At 35.0% G+C, this 16,331-nt stretch overlaps 1 protein-coding gene across 1 annotated transcript; it reads right to left on the bottom strand.

The window, feature by feature from the left end:
* Nucleotides 1–1,564: 1,564 nt before the first annotated feature.
* LOC145618630 (zinc finger protein JACKDAW-like) lies at nt 1,565–6,215 on the bottom strand. Its single transcript, XM_081673403.1, has 5 exons — nt 6,029–6,215; nt 5,062–5,458; nt 3,655–3,917; nt 2,037–2,432; nt 1,565–1,973 (listed from the first exon to the last, which is right to left on the bottom strand). The coding sequence occupies exons 1-5, from the start codon at nt 6,213–6,215 to the stop codon at nt 1,657–1,659; spliced, it is 1,560 nt and encodes a 519-aa protein (XP_081529529.1). The 3' UTR covers nt 1,565–1,656.
* Between the last annotated feature and the right edge of the window lie 10,116 nt (nt 6,216–16,331).

Raw genomic sequence — 16,331 nt, 5'->3', positions numbered from 1 at the left:
TTTGTAGATTAATATGATTACGACATGAGATGCAATCATATTATCAAATCAACACACATTGACTTAAGGAATTTGAATATTGTGCACTTGTCTCAAACAAGTGGGAGATTGAAGGAGTTATGTCTTCGATAAGTGCAATTACTAGATATATCAAAGAATCACGGTTATGGAGATAATAAGTTCATACTATAAAATTGCCAATGTCTATTACTAGATGTGACAATTAGTCTTTGGACTTGTTAAATGGCCCAAAGCCTTATAGAATGGATCCTACAAGGTCACACACAAGAGTATTGGTTTAAACAAGTTAGAGGCCCATTATTGGGCCTCATGAGTATATGACACACCTTATTGATTTGGACTTGGATTGTAAGTAGAGTCTAATTAGGATTTGGACATGACATGGTTTTATTTCTAGATATGATCTATATATATAAACCATGCCTAGGGTTGCATAACATAACAATTAACACACTGTGAATTGTCAGACAAGCAACCAAGAAATCCCAAACCCTAATTCTCTCTCTTCCATTCGGCCCTCTCTCTCTCCTCCCTTTGTCCGTGCGTTCCTCCTCCCTTGGTAGTGCGTGTGGTGGTGCGTGTGGTGGTGCGTGGGTGGTGTTGTGGTGTGATCGAGACTCTAATCTCCGTAGAAAGTTGATAGAAGCGTTTGGTAACGACTAACTAGCATTAGTGAAGGTTTAATCCGTGCTCGTGGACTTAGTAGAGGAATGACACGTGGGGTTCTCTTTCTCCCTTGTTCTTGCTCGATTACTAGTGGAATCACGCTTCAAAGGTATAATTCTTACTTCTTTATGTGTTATGCATGAGATCCTTCGTTTGGTGCTATATGAATATGATTCATGTTAATTCGGCAATTAGTACCTATAATCTCCTACATTTTAATGATTCGGTTTCTTTTCAGATCTGTTCGAAACAGTCAGATTTAATGATTCGGGTTCACAAGGCTAGTATATCATATGAGAGGACCAACTTATTAATTAATCAAAAGTTTAAAATAAAGCTAAGGGTAATGTTATTTATAGCCCTAAGGGCTATATATAAGCATTAAATACACTCTTAGAAATTATGTAAAATTAGGAATTCATGACAAAAACACGCGTAAATCAGTGTAATTAGAGTTTATATTTTTATGATTTCTTAACTTTTTTACGATTTTCAAGTGTAAATTTAATGCTTTTATGGGCTATGTATAGCATTTTCCATAAATAATAGTTGAAGCCAATGATGTTTTTTGTCATAATATTAATTAGTTATGAATTTCAAAACTTGAATACTTAACTTTTTTAAAATGTGAGTACAAGAAATATAACAGCGTACTTAGCTAAAACTATAAACTTTTCTCCCAAAATATAAGGGACTACGTAGTAGGTGGAAAAAATATACTTATCAAATAGTAGTATCATTTCTAAGGGACTACATAGTAAGTGGAAAAAATATACTTATCAAAAAACATATGAAGACAGCAGCAATATAACATGGACAAGCAGCTAGATTTCGACCCTACCTTTTCTTTTCAACAATCAGGATGGAGCTGAAAAAGTTCTTACTGCACAACCTCATTTACCCTGATTGTTGTTAATCTTACATTCTTTAATAGCTACATAAATATAACTTGTTGCTAATCAAAAGCTACTACTTGTGACCAAAATGGTTGAGTCCCATAGCTGAGCTAATTGACACAAAATTGGCAAGGTCTTGTGGCGAAAAGGGGCGACCGCTTCCATCACCAGCTCCCATGCCAAGAAAGTCTCTAGTTTGACCATTTGAGACAGAAGGGAGCTTACTAAGTTGGTTTGAATTTGTACTCGAGTGTATCATCACATGGCTAAGGTTGCTCACAGAAGTCGCATTCATGGCACCCATGTTTGAGCTCCCAACTAGACCAATACTACTACTGCCACCACCACAACTACCTACATCAGACGCCCCAGTATTGGATACTGGGGCGCCTAATAAATTTTCTTGATGATGAGTCGGATCAACTGGGATATGGTACACTTGTGGCTCATTACAAGTGATGTTATTGGTAGATGGTGAGGTTGTCATGACTCCAAGAGATGTACCTAGAAAAGAAGGATTACTCCTTGTTGAGCCCATTTGAGCTGCCTTTTGTAGGAGTGCGGTGGCTGACATGGGAGTTGAAGGGTTCGACGAGGAAGAAGATGAGTTGTTTTGATCATTTGAATATATAGAGCTCATGCCTTCAGCCATACCGGCTTTGTTATTGTTTTCTCTTCCTTCTTCCTTCATCGCGGGTGGAAAGGATGATAGGGAAAGACTTGCAGTAGTGGATGGGGTTGTAGCATTTCTGTCTAAGGATGAAAATTGATTGTTCATCATAAAGTTGGGGATGGAAGATGAACCGAAAAGGTTAGTCTGCGCTGCCATTTGTACCATCTCAGGAAAACCTACAAAAACCGTTGCAATTTTAGTTATAGTCAATTGATTCACTCATATTTAAATTTGCAGGTACCATGAAACGTCGGTTGAAAAATTTGTTGTATATAATCATCTACTCTCATTCAGTCACTTGTTTTAAATTATAGTCACACATATACGGAGTAATAATTACTCCCTCCGTTTCATAATGATGTTCCTGTTTCGCAAATCGATGCAAAATTTTACCCATCTTTGACCGCAAATATCTTTAATCTCACACTAGCAAAAATTATAAAAGTTAGATATTAATAATCTACTCACCAAGACGAATCAAACTAGATCCCACATGACTATATTTGCTCTTATAGATTAAGAGAAATTTAGAAGATTCTCTCTTTCTTAAAAAAGTCAAAGATTCAAAACAGGAACATCATTGTGGAACGGAGGGAGTATCTTTTTAAAAAGTTATAACGATGAGCTTAAGTTTAATTTCAGTTTACTTCAGGAACTCCAATAAGTTCAGTTCAATTCATTTCAGTTCTTAATATACCTTCTCTCATAAAATATTTTTTCAGCTCATTACAGTTCAGTTTAGTTCAGTTCACCTCCAATCTGTTCAGTTCAGCTCACTTTAGTAAATGTGAGTAGGCCCGTAGTAGAGTAATATAGTACTTGTATTAGTGTTCAAGTGAATTGCTAGATTAACGTGAACATACAAGTTTTTCCGCATAAATTGCTAGATTAACGTGAACATTTCAAAATTGTTTTTTTTTTTTTTAGGAAATTCAAAATTGTCTTTTTATTTTAAGTTGCAAGATCAATCAAAATAATACTCGTACTACCTCCGTTATATATTATTTGCAACAATTAAACACTTTCCCTCTCTACTTTATGTCAAATAATTGTAAATAATATGCAACGGATGTAGTATAATGATAACCAACATTAAATTTGAACTACTTTTTATAAACTATATGTAATAAGTTATTTTGTAAAATTATACTATCGAAGAAAATTAAATTACTCCATATTTTTATAATTTTAATATTAAACAAGGCCTAGTTACTTAAAAATCTGGACAAATATATTAAACCCCAAGTTAAATAATTAGCTAGGCTCATTTTAGTCATTCAGTAATAACAATTACATAGTATGAAAACGGTCGGTGGATAATATATCCGAGTAAACTCTGCAATATATTGTCAAGTCACATGTTTTCAGTTGCTTATTAAAAAACACTCATGAACTAACCTGTTGTAAGAGTATTGCCACCGGCCATTGAGTTGAAATCGGGCCGGAAAAGCGAGTTAAACGGTGAAATTCCACCAACATGATCTTGTATCCCTTGGCTCACAAACTCGTGGCGAAAACCGGGTTGAGGAGGATCAATCATAGGCTTATTATTAGTATCTGTCTTGAAACTTAGAGTTGGAGGTACAATTGATGAAGAATTCCTCCCATTATCTTCAGCTAAGGCATCACAAAATGCTCTATGTGTGATAAAACTATCTTTCCTACAAATTCATGACAAAACCCAAAATCATTAATCATAAAGTATACAACTATATATTAACTCTGTTTCATATTATTTGCAATGATTTGACACATATAAAAACGTGAGTAAAAAATGTTTGATTGTTGCAAATAATGTGAAAGGTAGATAACCTTGCCGTCTACAAATTCTTAAATGGACCTGATTCACACTAATTTATTGTGGACCATTAACATTAGAGAAACTATGGTTGTTTTATTGATAAAAAATAAGGTCACTATAATAAAAATAAGGTTACTATGTTGAAATAAAAGTCATTTTAATAATAAATACGCTGTAAGAGGTTAATTTTTTCAATGAAATATTTTATATAGTGGTCACTATAAATAATAAAGGTCACTATGTAAAAATTAGGGTCATACGCCGTATTTCAACTTCACAATAATATTAAGTGTTATACTAGTTTTAATAAAGGTTACTATGCTAAAAATAAAGTTACTATGTCAAAAATAAGGGTCACTATGTTCAATATAATATCATTTGCGTGTGTATAAACCTCGGGTCCAAAATAATATTATTGTGGACCAGGTCCACGCAAGTCTTTCTGCCTTTCCATCACATAATATAGTTCCTGCTTTCCTATTTTGGAGTTCTAAAGTGTTGTTTCTGTTTAAATTTTTACATAGCATGTAAAGGCCATTATACCCTCACTTTTCTTTAAGTTTATTCATTGTACTTTCTAAATTGTCCTTAAATTTTTGCACATGTCTTGTACGTTTGCCCCCTTTCTCTCTCTAACTATTGTCTATGATTCTATTTTTCACTTTTATTAATGTACTTCGGGCATATTCAAATTTACAGAACTGAGCTGAATTGAACTTAACTAAATAGAGTTGAGCTGAACTGAACTGAGCTGAACTAAATTATGAGCTAAACTAAAATGAACTGAACTGAATAAATTGAAACTAAACTGAACTGAAATTAAGCTGAAGTTAATAGACCATTCATCCACTTTCTCTTCCAATTTCTTATTTACCGTTTTTTTAAAAGAAAAAAGTTATTATATTATTTGATGGAAGGAGTAATATATTTCACATTAATTGTACCAAATTTCTAAAAAATTCTAAAACAAGAAAGAGCAAGAATAAAATTAAATTTGCACATACCTAGAGAAAAGTGTACCACAGTCACATTTATACTCCCTAGTACCACAAGTCTTAGTATGAGCTTTCCAATCTGATTGCACTGCATATTTTTTAGAACATTTCTCGCACTTCCATTTTTTCTCACCGTGTTTTCTGCTAAAATGTTTTTTGATTCCGGTAAGATCGCCGAGAGCTCGAGACGAGTCGTGGTGCACACATGTTTTCTCCGGGCATATGTACACCTTTTTCTTTACTTCTTTGTTTGTTCGTTGTCGTAGTTTCCATGGTAAATTGTGACCCCTCCTATGTAGCTGCAGATTTTGATCTCTTTGAAATCCTTTGTTGCATATTTCGCAAATGAATCGATTTGTCGCCATAAGCGTTTTAGGTGATAAAGCGATGACTTCCGCATCCGGATCTGTTCATGTAATTCAAGATATAATGATAATATTAAGTGACAAACCAAAATCAATCATCCAATCATTAAAAAATAATTATTTGAAAACTTGTAAAATAATTAAATTGATATTAACGGTCTAACAAAAATTGTCTGCAGAGAGCAATGATAAATCTTAGAGATTAAATTAGACGATTGACATAGTTGTAATTTCGTGGATTTTTTGACTAAAAATGGGTTGGTTTTGAAATAAAAACATATCATCCATATTAAATGATTGATCCTATATATCCATAATATTAGTCAAAAAGTTGCTCGAATCTCTATAAGCTAGGAAAAGAACATACAAAGTATTATTTCTTGCTATAATTACAAATAAAGTTACTTCAATAATCAACGATATACTTTAGTAAAATGTCAACTACTAATGCAAAACTCAAGTTAAGCTTGCAATAAATCAATTTATTGCTTTGCATCAAAATAAGTAACCTATTTCTTTCCAAAAAAAAAAAAAAAAATCTATAAATAGCAAAAAGTCAAGTTACAATAGAAACAAATGTTAAATGACAGAGATGAGACATAATTACTTGCCTGGAGTTCCTGGTAGATTTCTCTTCTTCTTCGAAACCGGAGGATTACTATTGTTGTTGGTGTTGTTGTTCGAAGAAGGTTTAGGGTTAGAGTTACTGAGTAGTGGTTGTTGTTGAATAAGACTTTCATGAAATCCTGTGATTGACGAACGTAAAGAAAAACCATCTCCAATACCTTGCAAATTCATTGTTATTTTCTTGGGTTTTGGAAGTTTATATCAAACTCCTGGATGAAAAAAAAAATGAAAATAAAAAACAAAAAAACAGCTAACTTCCAAGAAAAACCACTAGAATTTAAGAGGTCTGGTAAGAAAAGCAACAAAGATATTAGTACTAGTAATATGTATTTTGGGTGTATATAGGACTATTTCGAGTTAACTCGATTCGATCAAGTATTCAATGATCTGTTCGGATTATACCAAAACAACAAGAAACCTAAGCTATCACCAAAAATAATTTACTACTTCTATTACTATATTGTTACAATAAACTTTACTTGGTAACAACTACCATCACTAGAATTAACTAATTAATGCGAAAGCTCAAGCTGAACTGTTTTTGTTTTGATCTAAGTTCCGCCCCTCTTACAGGAAAACACCAAAATAAACTAGTATGAGAAGATGAGAGTATAGAGAGTAGAGAATAATTGGTTTTTTTTGTTGCCTTTTTTTTGTTTCTAAACGTCGTCTTCTTCGCTTTTATCCGAGTAGTCGGTCGGTCAGCCATTGATTTAAAAAATGGAGGGCCCACTAATATTTTTTTATTTAATTTAGTTTTGTCGATCTTTAGCTCGTGATAAAAAAGAAATAAGGATTAGGTGTGAGTACTGAGAGAGGCTGCTGTAGGGCGTAGGTGCTTGTGAATTGTTGTTCCCGGAAATGAGTAGGACTGTATAGAGTGCTACAGACTCCACCAGTGTCTTTCTTATTGTCTTCTAGCTTTGTTTCTTCTTTCTTTTTTAAATTTCAAATTATGGGTTTTTTAACCATATAATTATCCATCTAAATGGTGTTGGCAAAGCGTTAAAGATTGAGGATTAATGTATATTAGGTACTCCCTCCTTACTCCGTTTTTAAATACTTGCTCCATCTCTTCATGTGCGGAGTTTTAAGAGAAATTGGATAAAGTAATAAAATATGGAGGTAGTGGGGTAGTTGAGTATATTTTAAAGTAAAGATGAAGATTTTGGTATTCAAGTCAAGTTTTGGTGGAGTCAAATAAGATTCAGATTATGCCAAGTCAATCTAGCCTCCAAATTAGGCTCAGGCTCGTGGCATGTCTATTTTGGTTCAAATTATTTCAGGCCATTCACCCTTAGGTCGGGTTCGATTCGAGTCAAATTCGAGTCGGGTTTAATTTTAGGTTTATGTAGTGTCGAGTCGGGTTTGGCAGGTTAATAGTTGTTAAATACGGGTTCAGGTAGGGTTGGGTTAGATAATTATTAGGTCGAATAATATTAAAGTTGGTTCGCTCTAGGTTTGGTTCAAGTTTAAGTCAAATCGGTATCGGTACGATTAAACATATATTATTACGCCTTCCATAAATTGATTAAGCATTATGAAGATTTTATTAAACCTATATATGGAGTAATTAATACTAAACAAAAATAATCTGATCATAAGTTGTTAAACTAACATATTGGTTTAAAATGAACAAAAGGTATATATTGGGGGATATATTTTGAGAATATCTTAGGATATATTTTGTTACCTATTTTATGGCATAATATCTTTTCAGTATATTTTTGGGTAGTTTCCTAATTCTATCAAATTAGGGAATCACATGTATTATATATTTTGATGAGAGTAATCAATGAAATTCAAGCTTTGATGTTTTACATATTTTAGCATGGTATCAAGAGCAGGTTGAATTCCTTTCGTTTTTTTCCGATTTTTCTAAAACATGGCCGGAGATGGTGTTCCTCCGCCACCCCCGCCACCCCCATCGACTGAAATTAAACCAAATTCCCCCTTTTACCTTGGTTCTCAAGATCGACTCGGGGATTTCATAACCCCTACTCGATTAAAATCTGATAATTATGATGATTGGGCTGCTGATATGCAAACAGCTTTGGAGGCTCGACGCAAATTTGGTTTTTTGGATGGTAGCATCACTGCCCCTGTTTCTCCATGCACGGCGTCTGACTGGACAGCTATCAACGCCATGTTGATATCCTGGATTACAAACACAATTGACCTTGAGGTACGTTCTTCCCTTTCAAAGTTTCGTGAGGCTCGATTTCTATGGGAACATCTCAAGAAACGTTTTGCACAGACTAATGGTCCTAGAATACAACAATTAAAATCATCAATTGCTAAGTGTGAACAATCTCGTGATATGTCTGTGTCGGTGTATTATGGAAAATTGCATTCTTTGTGGCAAGAATTGGATCATCATGAGCCTCTAATTTCATGTTCTTGCTGTTCAAATTGTGTTGCTGGTCGTTTACATGAAACTAGGCGTGAACAATCGAAGTTACACGATTTTCTTATGGGTTTATACTCTGATTTTTATAGCTCGTTGCGTACAAATATTTTGTCACAAGATCCTCTTCCTAGCCTAGACTGTGCGTACCAGTTAGTAGTGCAGGATGAGAGGGTTCGTTTAGCAAAGCAGGAACAAGAACATAGGCCTGGTGAAGCTCTTGGCTTTGCTGTCCGTACAGCAGCAGGTCGTGGGCAGGAGGTGCATGATCATGGAGGTTATGCCTCGGTGTGTGCTAAGTGTAAGAAGGTGGGTCACGAGACCTCGAATTGTTGGTCGGATAAGATCTGCAATTATTGCAAAAAGAAAGGTCACGTGGAGGCTAAATGCTTTGATCTTCATGGTAGACCCCCTCCGAGAGATGGCAGCCAGGGGGGGAAGCCTTCGTCTGGTCGTGGCCAAGGCACAGTACGTGCCAACGCTGTTGCTTCTAATGACAACTCTTCCTCTCATGGTCAAGTCTTTTCTAGCGAACAATGGAAAGCTATTACGGGATTGTTTGGTAATGCAAAAATTCCCGAAACCCGATTGAATGGTAAGTTTGATGATACTTCTTGGATTATTGACACAGGAGCAACACATCACGTTACCGGTGAAAAATCTTGGTTGTTTGATACTAAGAGTTTCGAATGTCCTGTTGGTTTGCTTAATGGTCAAACCGTGGTGGCTTCTATGGTTGGTTCGGTTCGTTTATCGAATAAGATTACTCTTACAGGGGTTCTTTTTGTTCCTCAATTGAGTTGTAATTTGATTTCTGTGTCTCAACTTGTTGATGAGCTTAATTACATTGTCCAATTTAACTCTTATATGTGTGCTATACAGGACCAAACGAAGGAGCTGATTGGAACGGGAGCTAGGAGAGACGGATTATATTATTTTAGCAATTCGGATTCGGTGCATCATGTTGGCATTGGTGAAGCAACCTCAAATTTGGAGTTGTGACATCGTCGAATGGGGCATCCTTCCGAGAAAGTAGTTAAGTTGCTTCCTCATGTTAGTAGTAATAAAGATTGTCTAGATAAGGGGTGTGAAGTATGTATGCGTGCTAAACATCCTAGAGACAAGTTTCCTTTAAGTGATAGTAGGGCGTCAAGAATTTTTGAGAAAATACATTGTGATTTGTGGGGTCCATATCGACATGTTTCGTCGTGTGGAGCTCGTTATTTTTTTACTATTGTTGATGATTATTCGAGAGCAGTTTGGATTTATTTATTGGTTGATAAAACTGAAGTTTTTAGAATGTTTTTGGCCTTTGTTGCAATGGTTGATAGACAGTTTTCTCAAACCATTAAAATTGTGCAAAGTGATAATGGTACTGAGTTTAATTGCTTGAATGATTATTTTGTTGCTTCGGGAATTATTTTTCAAACCTCTTGTGTCGGAACTCCACAACAAAATGGGAGGGTTGAGCGTAAACACAAACACATTCTTAATGTTGGGAGAGCTTTGCGATTTCAAGCTAATTTACCTATTTATTTTTGGGGTGAGTGTGTCCTTGCTGCTGCTCATCTTATTAACCGTACACCCACACCTCTTCTTCAAAATAAAACTCCCTTCGAAATTCTCTTCAATAAAACCCCTTCTTTTGATGCAATCCGCACTTTTGGATGTTTGTGCTTTGCTCATAATCAGAAAACAAACGGTGATAAATTTGCAAGTAGGAGTAGGAAATGTGTTTTTTTGGGGTATCCTTTTGGAAAAAAGGGTTGGAAAGTGTATGACCTTGAATCGAAAGTTTTCTTTGTTTCTCGTGATGTGAAATTCGTTGAGGAGGTGTTTCCGTTTACTACTCCGGATGATGTGAATATTTTATCTTCGGCTTATGATAATGGAGAAATTCATGAGGATTTTTTGGGTTATGAGGTTTTTGACGATGATGAGATGATTTTTAATGATGGTGAGGTGTGTGTGGAGGATGTTAGTGTGCTTGTCGAAGAGCAGCCACCTGCCAGCACCCTCCACGGTCCACCAGTGGCTGCCAGCGAGGAGGCAGACCCTGCTGCCTAGCCAAGGCAGACCGCAACAGAGCAGCCCACCCACGGCCAGGCAGAGAGCTCCGCAGGCACCCCGCGGCAAACTGCCACATACCGCAAAGGGGCTGCGGAGGGGCCTGATTCACAGCCCACAGCAGCTAGCTCCGCTGCCATCCCGCGGCAAACTGCCACAGACCGCAGGGGGGGCGCGGAGGGCTCTGTTTTACAGCAAACCGAGCAGCAACAACAGTCCGAAATAGAGCAACAAGTTGAGCAAGAGGCCATGGGTAAGGGTCATCGACAGAAATTTACTTCGGTGAAGCTTCGTGATTTTGTGACTCACTCCGTTTTTGCTAATAATCCGTCTCCGTCCTCTCCGTCATCCAATACTCCTTCAGGTACGCCTTACCCTTTAGCACATTATATAAATTGTGACATGTTTTCTGTGGATTATCGCAAGTTTCTTGCAGCTGTTGTTCTGGGAAAGGATCCAAAATCCTTTAAAGGAGCTATGCAATCTGAAGGTTGGCGCTGGTCTATGCAAGAAGAAATACGAGCTTTGGAAGACAATGGGACTTGGACATTGGAGCATCTCCCTCCCGGGAAGAAAGCTCTAGGAAGTCAATGGGTGTACAAGACAAAATATTTGTCTAATGGTGATGTTGAACGTCTCAAGTCTCGTTTGGTTGTCTTCGGTAATCATCAACAAGAAGGTATTGATTATAGTGAGACCTTTGCTCCGGTTGCTAAAATGACTATTGTTCGTGCTTTTCTTGCTATGATATGAACGAACTTTACAATTCTACATACGGTTTTGTCATTGTAATCAAATTATACTCTATATCTTTTTTGGCTAAATCTGTTTTGGGTTATTAGGTAATAGCAGGTCGTCTTGATATCTAGTTTCATTTTAGTTCTAGTTATGGTTAGATCAATGGAAAGTTGGGTTAACAATAGTGATGAGTCAAATAAAGTATGGTAACAGGTCACCATGACTTGGGTCCATTTAATAGGTTATGTCACTTTATAATTGTTTTTGGGTTGTAATTAGTTTGAGTTTGAATTGGTGTTGGGTTGGATTAAATCATTTGAGGATTACTATGAGGTTGGGTGCACGTTCGAGTTTAGGTCATAAATTATTAGAGCAAATCGAGTAGGCGGTTAACATTAGGTCGTTTCATTTCTGACAGCTCTATTGCAAAGCGAAATGTTTCTCTTATGCACGTGTATTAATGCGAAACATTGACCTGTAATATCAATAGTTATCAATAAGTAAAAATTATGAGACGATTCCAATAAGTACCCTCAAAATAATATATTTAAACAGTGTAAAAAGTCAAAACGTAATTACTTAAAAAAATAAAAAAAAAAACCATTTGGGCCTTTCTAATCTAATCAATGAACTTAATCCAAATCTACGTTAAAAGTTTAGGAATAAGTGCAGTACATAACAAGTAAATACTTCACATCAAAGACTTAACAAGCAACTATATGTTAAGGTTTGAATCGTTCTTGTCACAAAAAAAAAAAAAAAAAAAAAAAAAAAAAAAAAAAAAACAAAAATAGTTTGAAACAAAGAAAACCGTACCCCTTGAAAAAATTATTTATGAGCGGAATTTGGCCTCTAGATAGTCTCATCTAAGTACATACTAGGTTCAAATTGATTTAGGGTCTGTTCTGATTTACTGAAATGAGCTGAACTTAACTTAACTTAACTTAACTGAATATTTTATGAGAGGAAGATATTAGGAACTGAACTGAACTTAGGCTAAAGAGAACATGCCCTTAGAACATCGTTTTCACTCAAATTTCACTACTCATAAATCTAAATTCGAGTTGTTCTTCAATGTTCGGTAAAACGCCTAAAATTTCTAATCACCGGGGCAGAAACGCCTAAAATTTTCGAAACCAACGAACTATCTAGGCATTTCTTCCAAACCACACCTAGAATTTGTATAATTGTGTGGGTTTCAAATTTTTTTGGTCATTACCTTGGTTTTATTTTAAAAAAAATAAAAATAAAATAAAAATAAATAAAAATAAATAAATAAATAAATAAAATGTTTTTTGCTTGGTCTGAAAATATAGATAAAATCACAGCATTTTCTCAGACAATAGTTTTGCCCCTTGGTTGGTGGTGGTTTGTTAGGAGGAAAGAGAATGTTCTCGAGTTAGATGAGTGAAAAACATTAGAGTATATGAAAGGGTAGATTCGTCCATTTATTTTTAAATGCTAGCTTTATTCGGTAAAATGAGGGTATCGTTTAACATTTTACTTACCAAACCCTTTTAAATTTTTACGATTTAAACAGGTAGAAAGAAACAAATTAAAGGCCTTTTTTTTAAAAAAAATTGTAGTTCAAATGTTGACCAGGCCAAAATCAACTATATATCGAACACTCGCTTCCTCCGTCGCCAATACCGCCCCTCCTCCTTTCCCCCACCGCTGCGACCAATTTCAGGGTGGGGAAAGGGAGGAGGGGCGGTCTTGGCGACAGAGGATGGGAGAGGGCCTATTTCGAGTGGTTAAGGTGGTTTTTAAGGTGGTTTTGAGGGTTTACGGTGGGGGGTTTGGGTGGCCAATTTTCGACAAGGTCAAGTCCGACCCTTAAGGTGTGCGGCCGGCGCAACCGCACAGGGCCCAATATTTTTTGGGGCCCCAAATTAATCTATATATACAAATTATTGTGGAATATATTGGAAGAATATCTATTGTGGCTCAGTGGTAATGACTAAGTTTGTATGCTTTTGTCGTCCCACGTAGGTACGTGGTTCGACTCCCATTGATACTTTTTTTTCTTTCTTTTTTTTAAAAAAAAAAAAAGTTTAGATACTCATTCTATTTTAAAATATGTGCTCTACTTTTCATTTTAGAAGGTTTAGACTCTCTCTATCTTTAAATATGTGCTATATTTTTTATTTTTGGCCTTTTTTAAAAAAAAAAAGCATGCCTATATTTTGGAAGATTGTAACAATAATTTAATACTTTTTCAGTTTTGCCTCGGTGTCGGAATCATTTTCATTTTAAAACAATATTTTTCATTCTCTCTCTCGCTTCACCACAATAACTAACTGTTAATACTTTCATTAAAAAAAAAAATTCAACATGTTTCTATCGAATATCAATTTATTCATTTAATTCTTTGTTCTAAACCTTCGTGAAAATCATGTGGATTAGAGCACTTATTTAATATACGGGAGTATTATGCATTTCATTTGAAAAAAGGGGCCTAATTTTATCTCAATCGCACAGGGCCTCCATAATAGTTGGGACGGCCCTGGACAAGGTAATGGGGTGGAGTTAGGGTTCCGGTGAGGTTAGGGGGTTGGGAAAGGGTGGCTGGAACTTTGGATTTTTTTTTTAAATTTTTTTTTTAAGGTTTTTATTTTTTAATATTTTTTTTTTTTTTTTTTGTACTAAATCATGTGTTTAGTTGTTTACACGTATAATGGTCACATGTTAAAACAGGTGATTGGCCTTTTGTGGACAGTTTAGACCTTTGAAGGCAAACGGACCTCATAATTGGGATTATAAGATAATAAACCTTATTATAAGTAAATAGCCCATAATTGAGATTATTAAAGTATATTTTTTCAATTTCTAATTAAAGAACAAATTTTAAACATTTTCTAATATACTGAAGAAAAATACAATCACATGGAATCTTTATTGATTCTACTCAATTAGTAATTTATTGCTCATTTATTTATTGTTGATGGGTAATTTTTTTCTTATCAATAAAACGTAGTTTTCATTTAGCTATAAAGTTTTATGGGTGAAAAATTAGGTTTTTTAACATAATTACCAAACTCTTTTTATTTTCACCCACTCTATATGACTTGCCACATCATGCATGTGATCAACCATCATACAGGTTACTTCGTTAGTCTTATCGGAATTAGTTATTCGGTCAATATTACAGAAGTTAATTTGCCATTTATATATGAGCTACTCGATTAATTTTTTAGGGGTTATTCACTCGGTATCACAAAATTTCCCGATCAATTTAATAGGGGTTATTTTGTTCATGCATATATACACAATTATATTGTGTGACCAGCCACATATAATTTAAAATGCGTTTATTACTAATAAAAAAAATTAAACAGGTTAAAAAGAAACAAAAACCTTTTTCAACATCTGTACTATATATTAAAAGGCGTTTGAAACAAAGTATAATCCCTCCGTGTTTTTTTAAGTGTTACACTTCCCATTTCCGGCCGTGTTTTTTTAGAGGAAGTATAAAGGGAGTGTTGTGAGACATAGTAAAGTGTCTCACAACTATTAAAAAAAATAAAAAGGTACAATGAAGAGAGAGAAATGAGGAGAGAGATAGGAAGAGTGAAAAAGGTAGTGTGGGCCCCACTTCACGTGCAAAACGGACAAAAATTTAACAGGATTACTACCACTGAGACTACATTTTGTTCCACTGAAACTCTAGTTGAATATTTTTGAGTACCACTGAGACTACATTTTATACCACTGAGAGTGTATTTTGCTGTACCACTGAAATTCCAGTGGTATGATTTAACATCTCAATGAGACATCTCTAAAATAACGTCTGAAATGCCTATATTGCCCTTGCGAGACATAATTACATTGTCTCACAACCCTCCGTTTGGAACACCTCGTTTTTTTAAGTGTTACACTCCTTTTTTGGCACAAAGTTACATTAAAATATTATTTATCTCTCCTTTCATGGTCCCCACCCAAACCCACTACCACTTTTTTTATTATATATTTCCTCTCACATTCATTACTTTTCAATAAACTATTAACTCTACTATCTTTCTTTTACAATTTTTTAATACTCCAACTATCCCACTTATCTCTTATTTTATTTAAGTCAATTAAATTGCCTAAAACTATGTGCGGTAAAGTTGATCAAATGTCGGGCCGGGCCGGGCCAGAGATTATAATTTCTGTCCAAATTGTCGGGTCGGGCCAGGAATCAGGCCAAGTTACTGCTGCCAAAACCCGGGCCAATCGGGCCATTTCAGGCCTGCCTATTTAAACTTCAAAATTTAATACCTTTTAGTAATTAGAGTTTATTTTTTTTGCACAAAACATTAAAACTAAACCATTTCAACTAAACTAATAAAAATTAAAAATGAGTACAATACTACAATAATTCAATCCAATATCCAACAAAGTTAAAGTTTAGTAGTTTACAAACAAAATAACAAATGTCCAAACAAAATAACAATGTTCAAGTTTTCTATATCATTCCAACCCGCAGATCGACCATCACGCACACTAGCATCTTCCTCTTCTTTAACACATCATCATCATCAATGGCTCGTTTTTTTACTTGCCGTAGACTTAGCCATGATGGTAAAATACAATCTGTCAAACACACTATACAGAGTAATTTATCTCATATACAAACTACGTTAAGTATCTCAGCGTACTTTTGATCTTAGGTTTTTGGGATCACAGCAAACTAAAAGGTACTCCGTAAAAAGTTAAAAGTGAAGATGAAAAGGCAAAGTATGGAATTACACTTTACAACGTATAATGTAAGGTGTGTACGTGAATTGATAATAGGTTCGAAGCTTAGAAAAGTCAGTCACCTTTTTCTATAGTCTTTTCAACAACATGGTTATATCATAATTACAGTAGGAGTCTAGGAGTAGGACCCACTTTTTTATTAATATTAAAAACAAAATTTTAAAATTAAAAAAAAGTTAAGTAGAAATTGACAAGAGAAATTACAGTAATCTATGCAAAACATTTTCTTTATAGGTACGATGGCGTTGGTCCGTGAAGGCTGTGTCTATAAGTTGCTGACCTTTTAGACCAAGTGGGACCCATTAGAATATGTTTGCATGGGCACCTTCATCTAT

Source organism: Chenopodium album, chromosome 26 (genome assembly GCF_948465745.1).
Source record: "Chenopodium album chromosome 26, dcCheAlbu1.1, whole genome shotgun sequence".
NCBI lineage: Eukaryota > Viridiplantae > Streptophyta > Magnoliopsida > Caryophyllales > Amaranthaceae > Chenopodium > Chenopodium album.
Note: the sequence above shows the minus strand (reverse complement) of the source record. Positions and strands in the feature narration are given on the sequence as shown.

What these genes read in the sequence shown, in the direction of transcription:
- LOC145618630 (XM_081673403.1), bottom strand. Translation starts at nt 6,215, where the DNA reads ATGAATTTGCAAGGTATTGGAGATGGTTTTTCTTTACGTTCGTCAATC. An exon ending in AAATCTACCAGGAACTCCAG is followed by an intron (nt 5,459 to 6,028) that starts GCAAGTAATTAT and finishes TTACATGAACAG; the next exon opens with ATCCGGATGCGGAAGTCATC. An exon ending in TGTGGTACACTTTTCTCTAG is followed by an intron (nt 3,918 to 5,061) that starts GTATGTGCAAAT and finishes ATGAATTTGTAG; the next exon opens with GAAAGATAGTTTTATCACAC.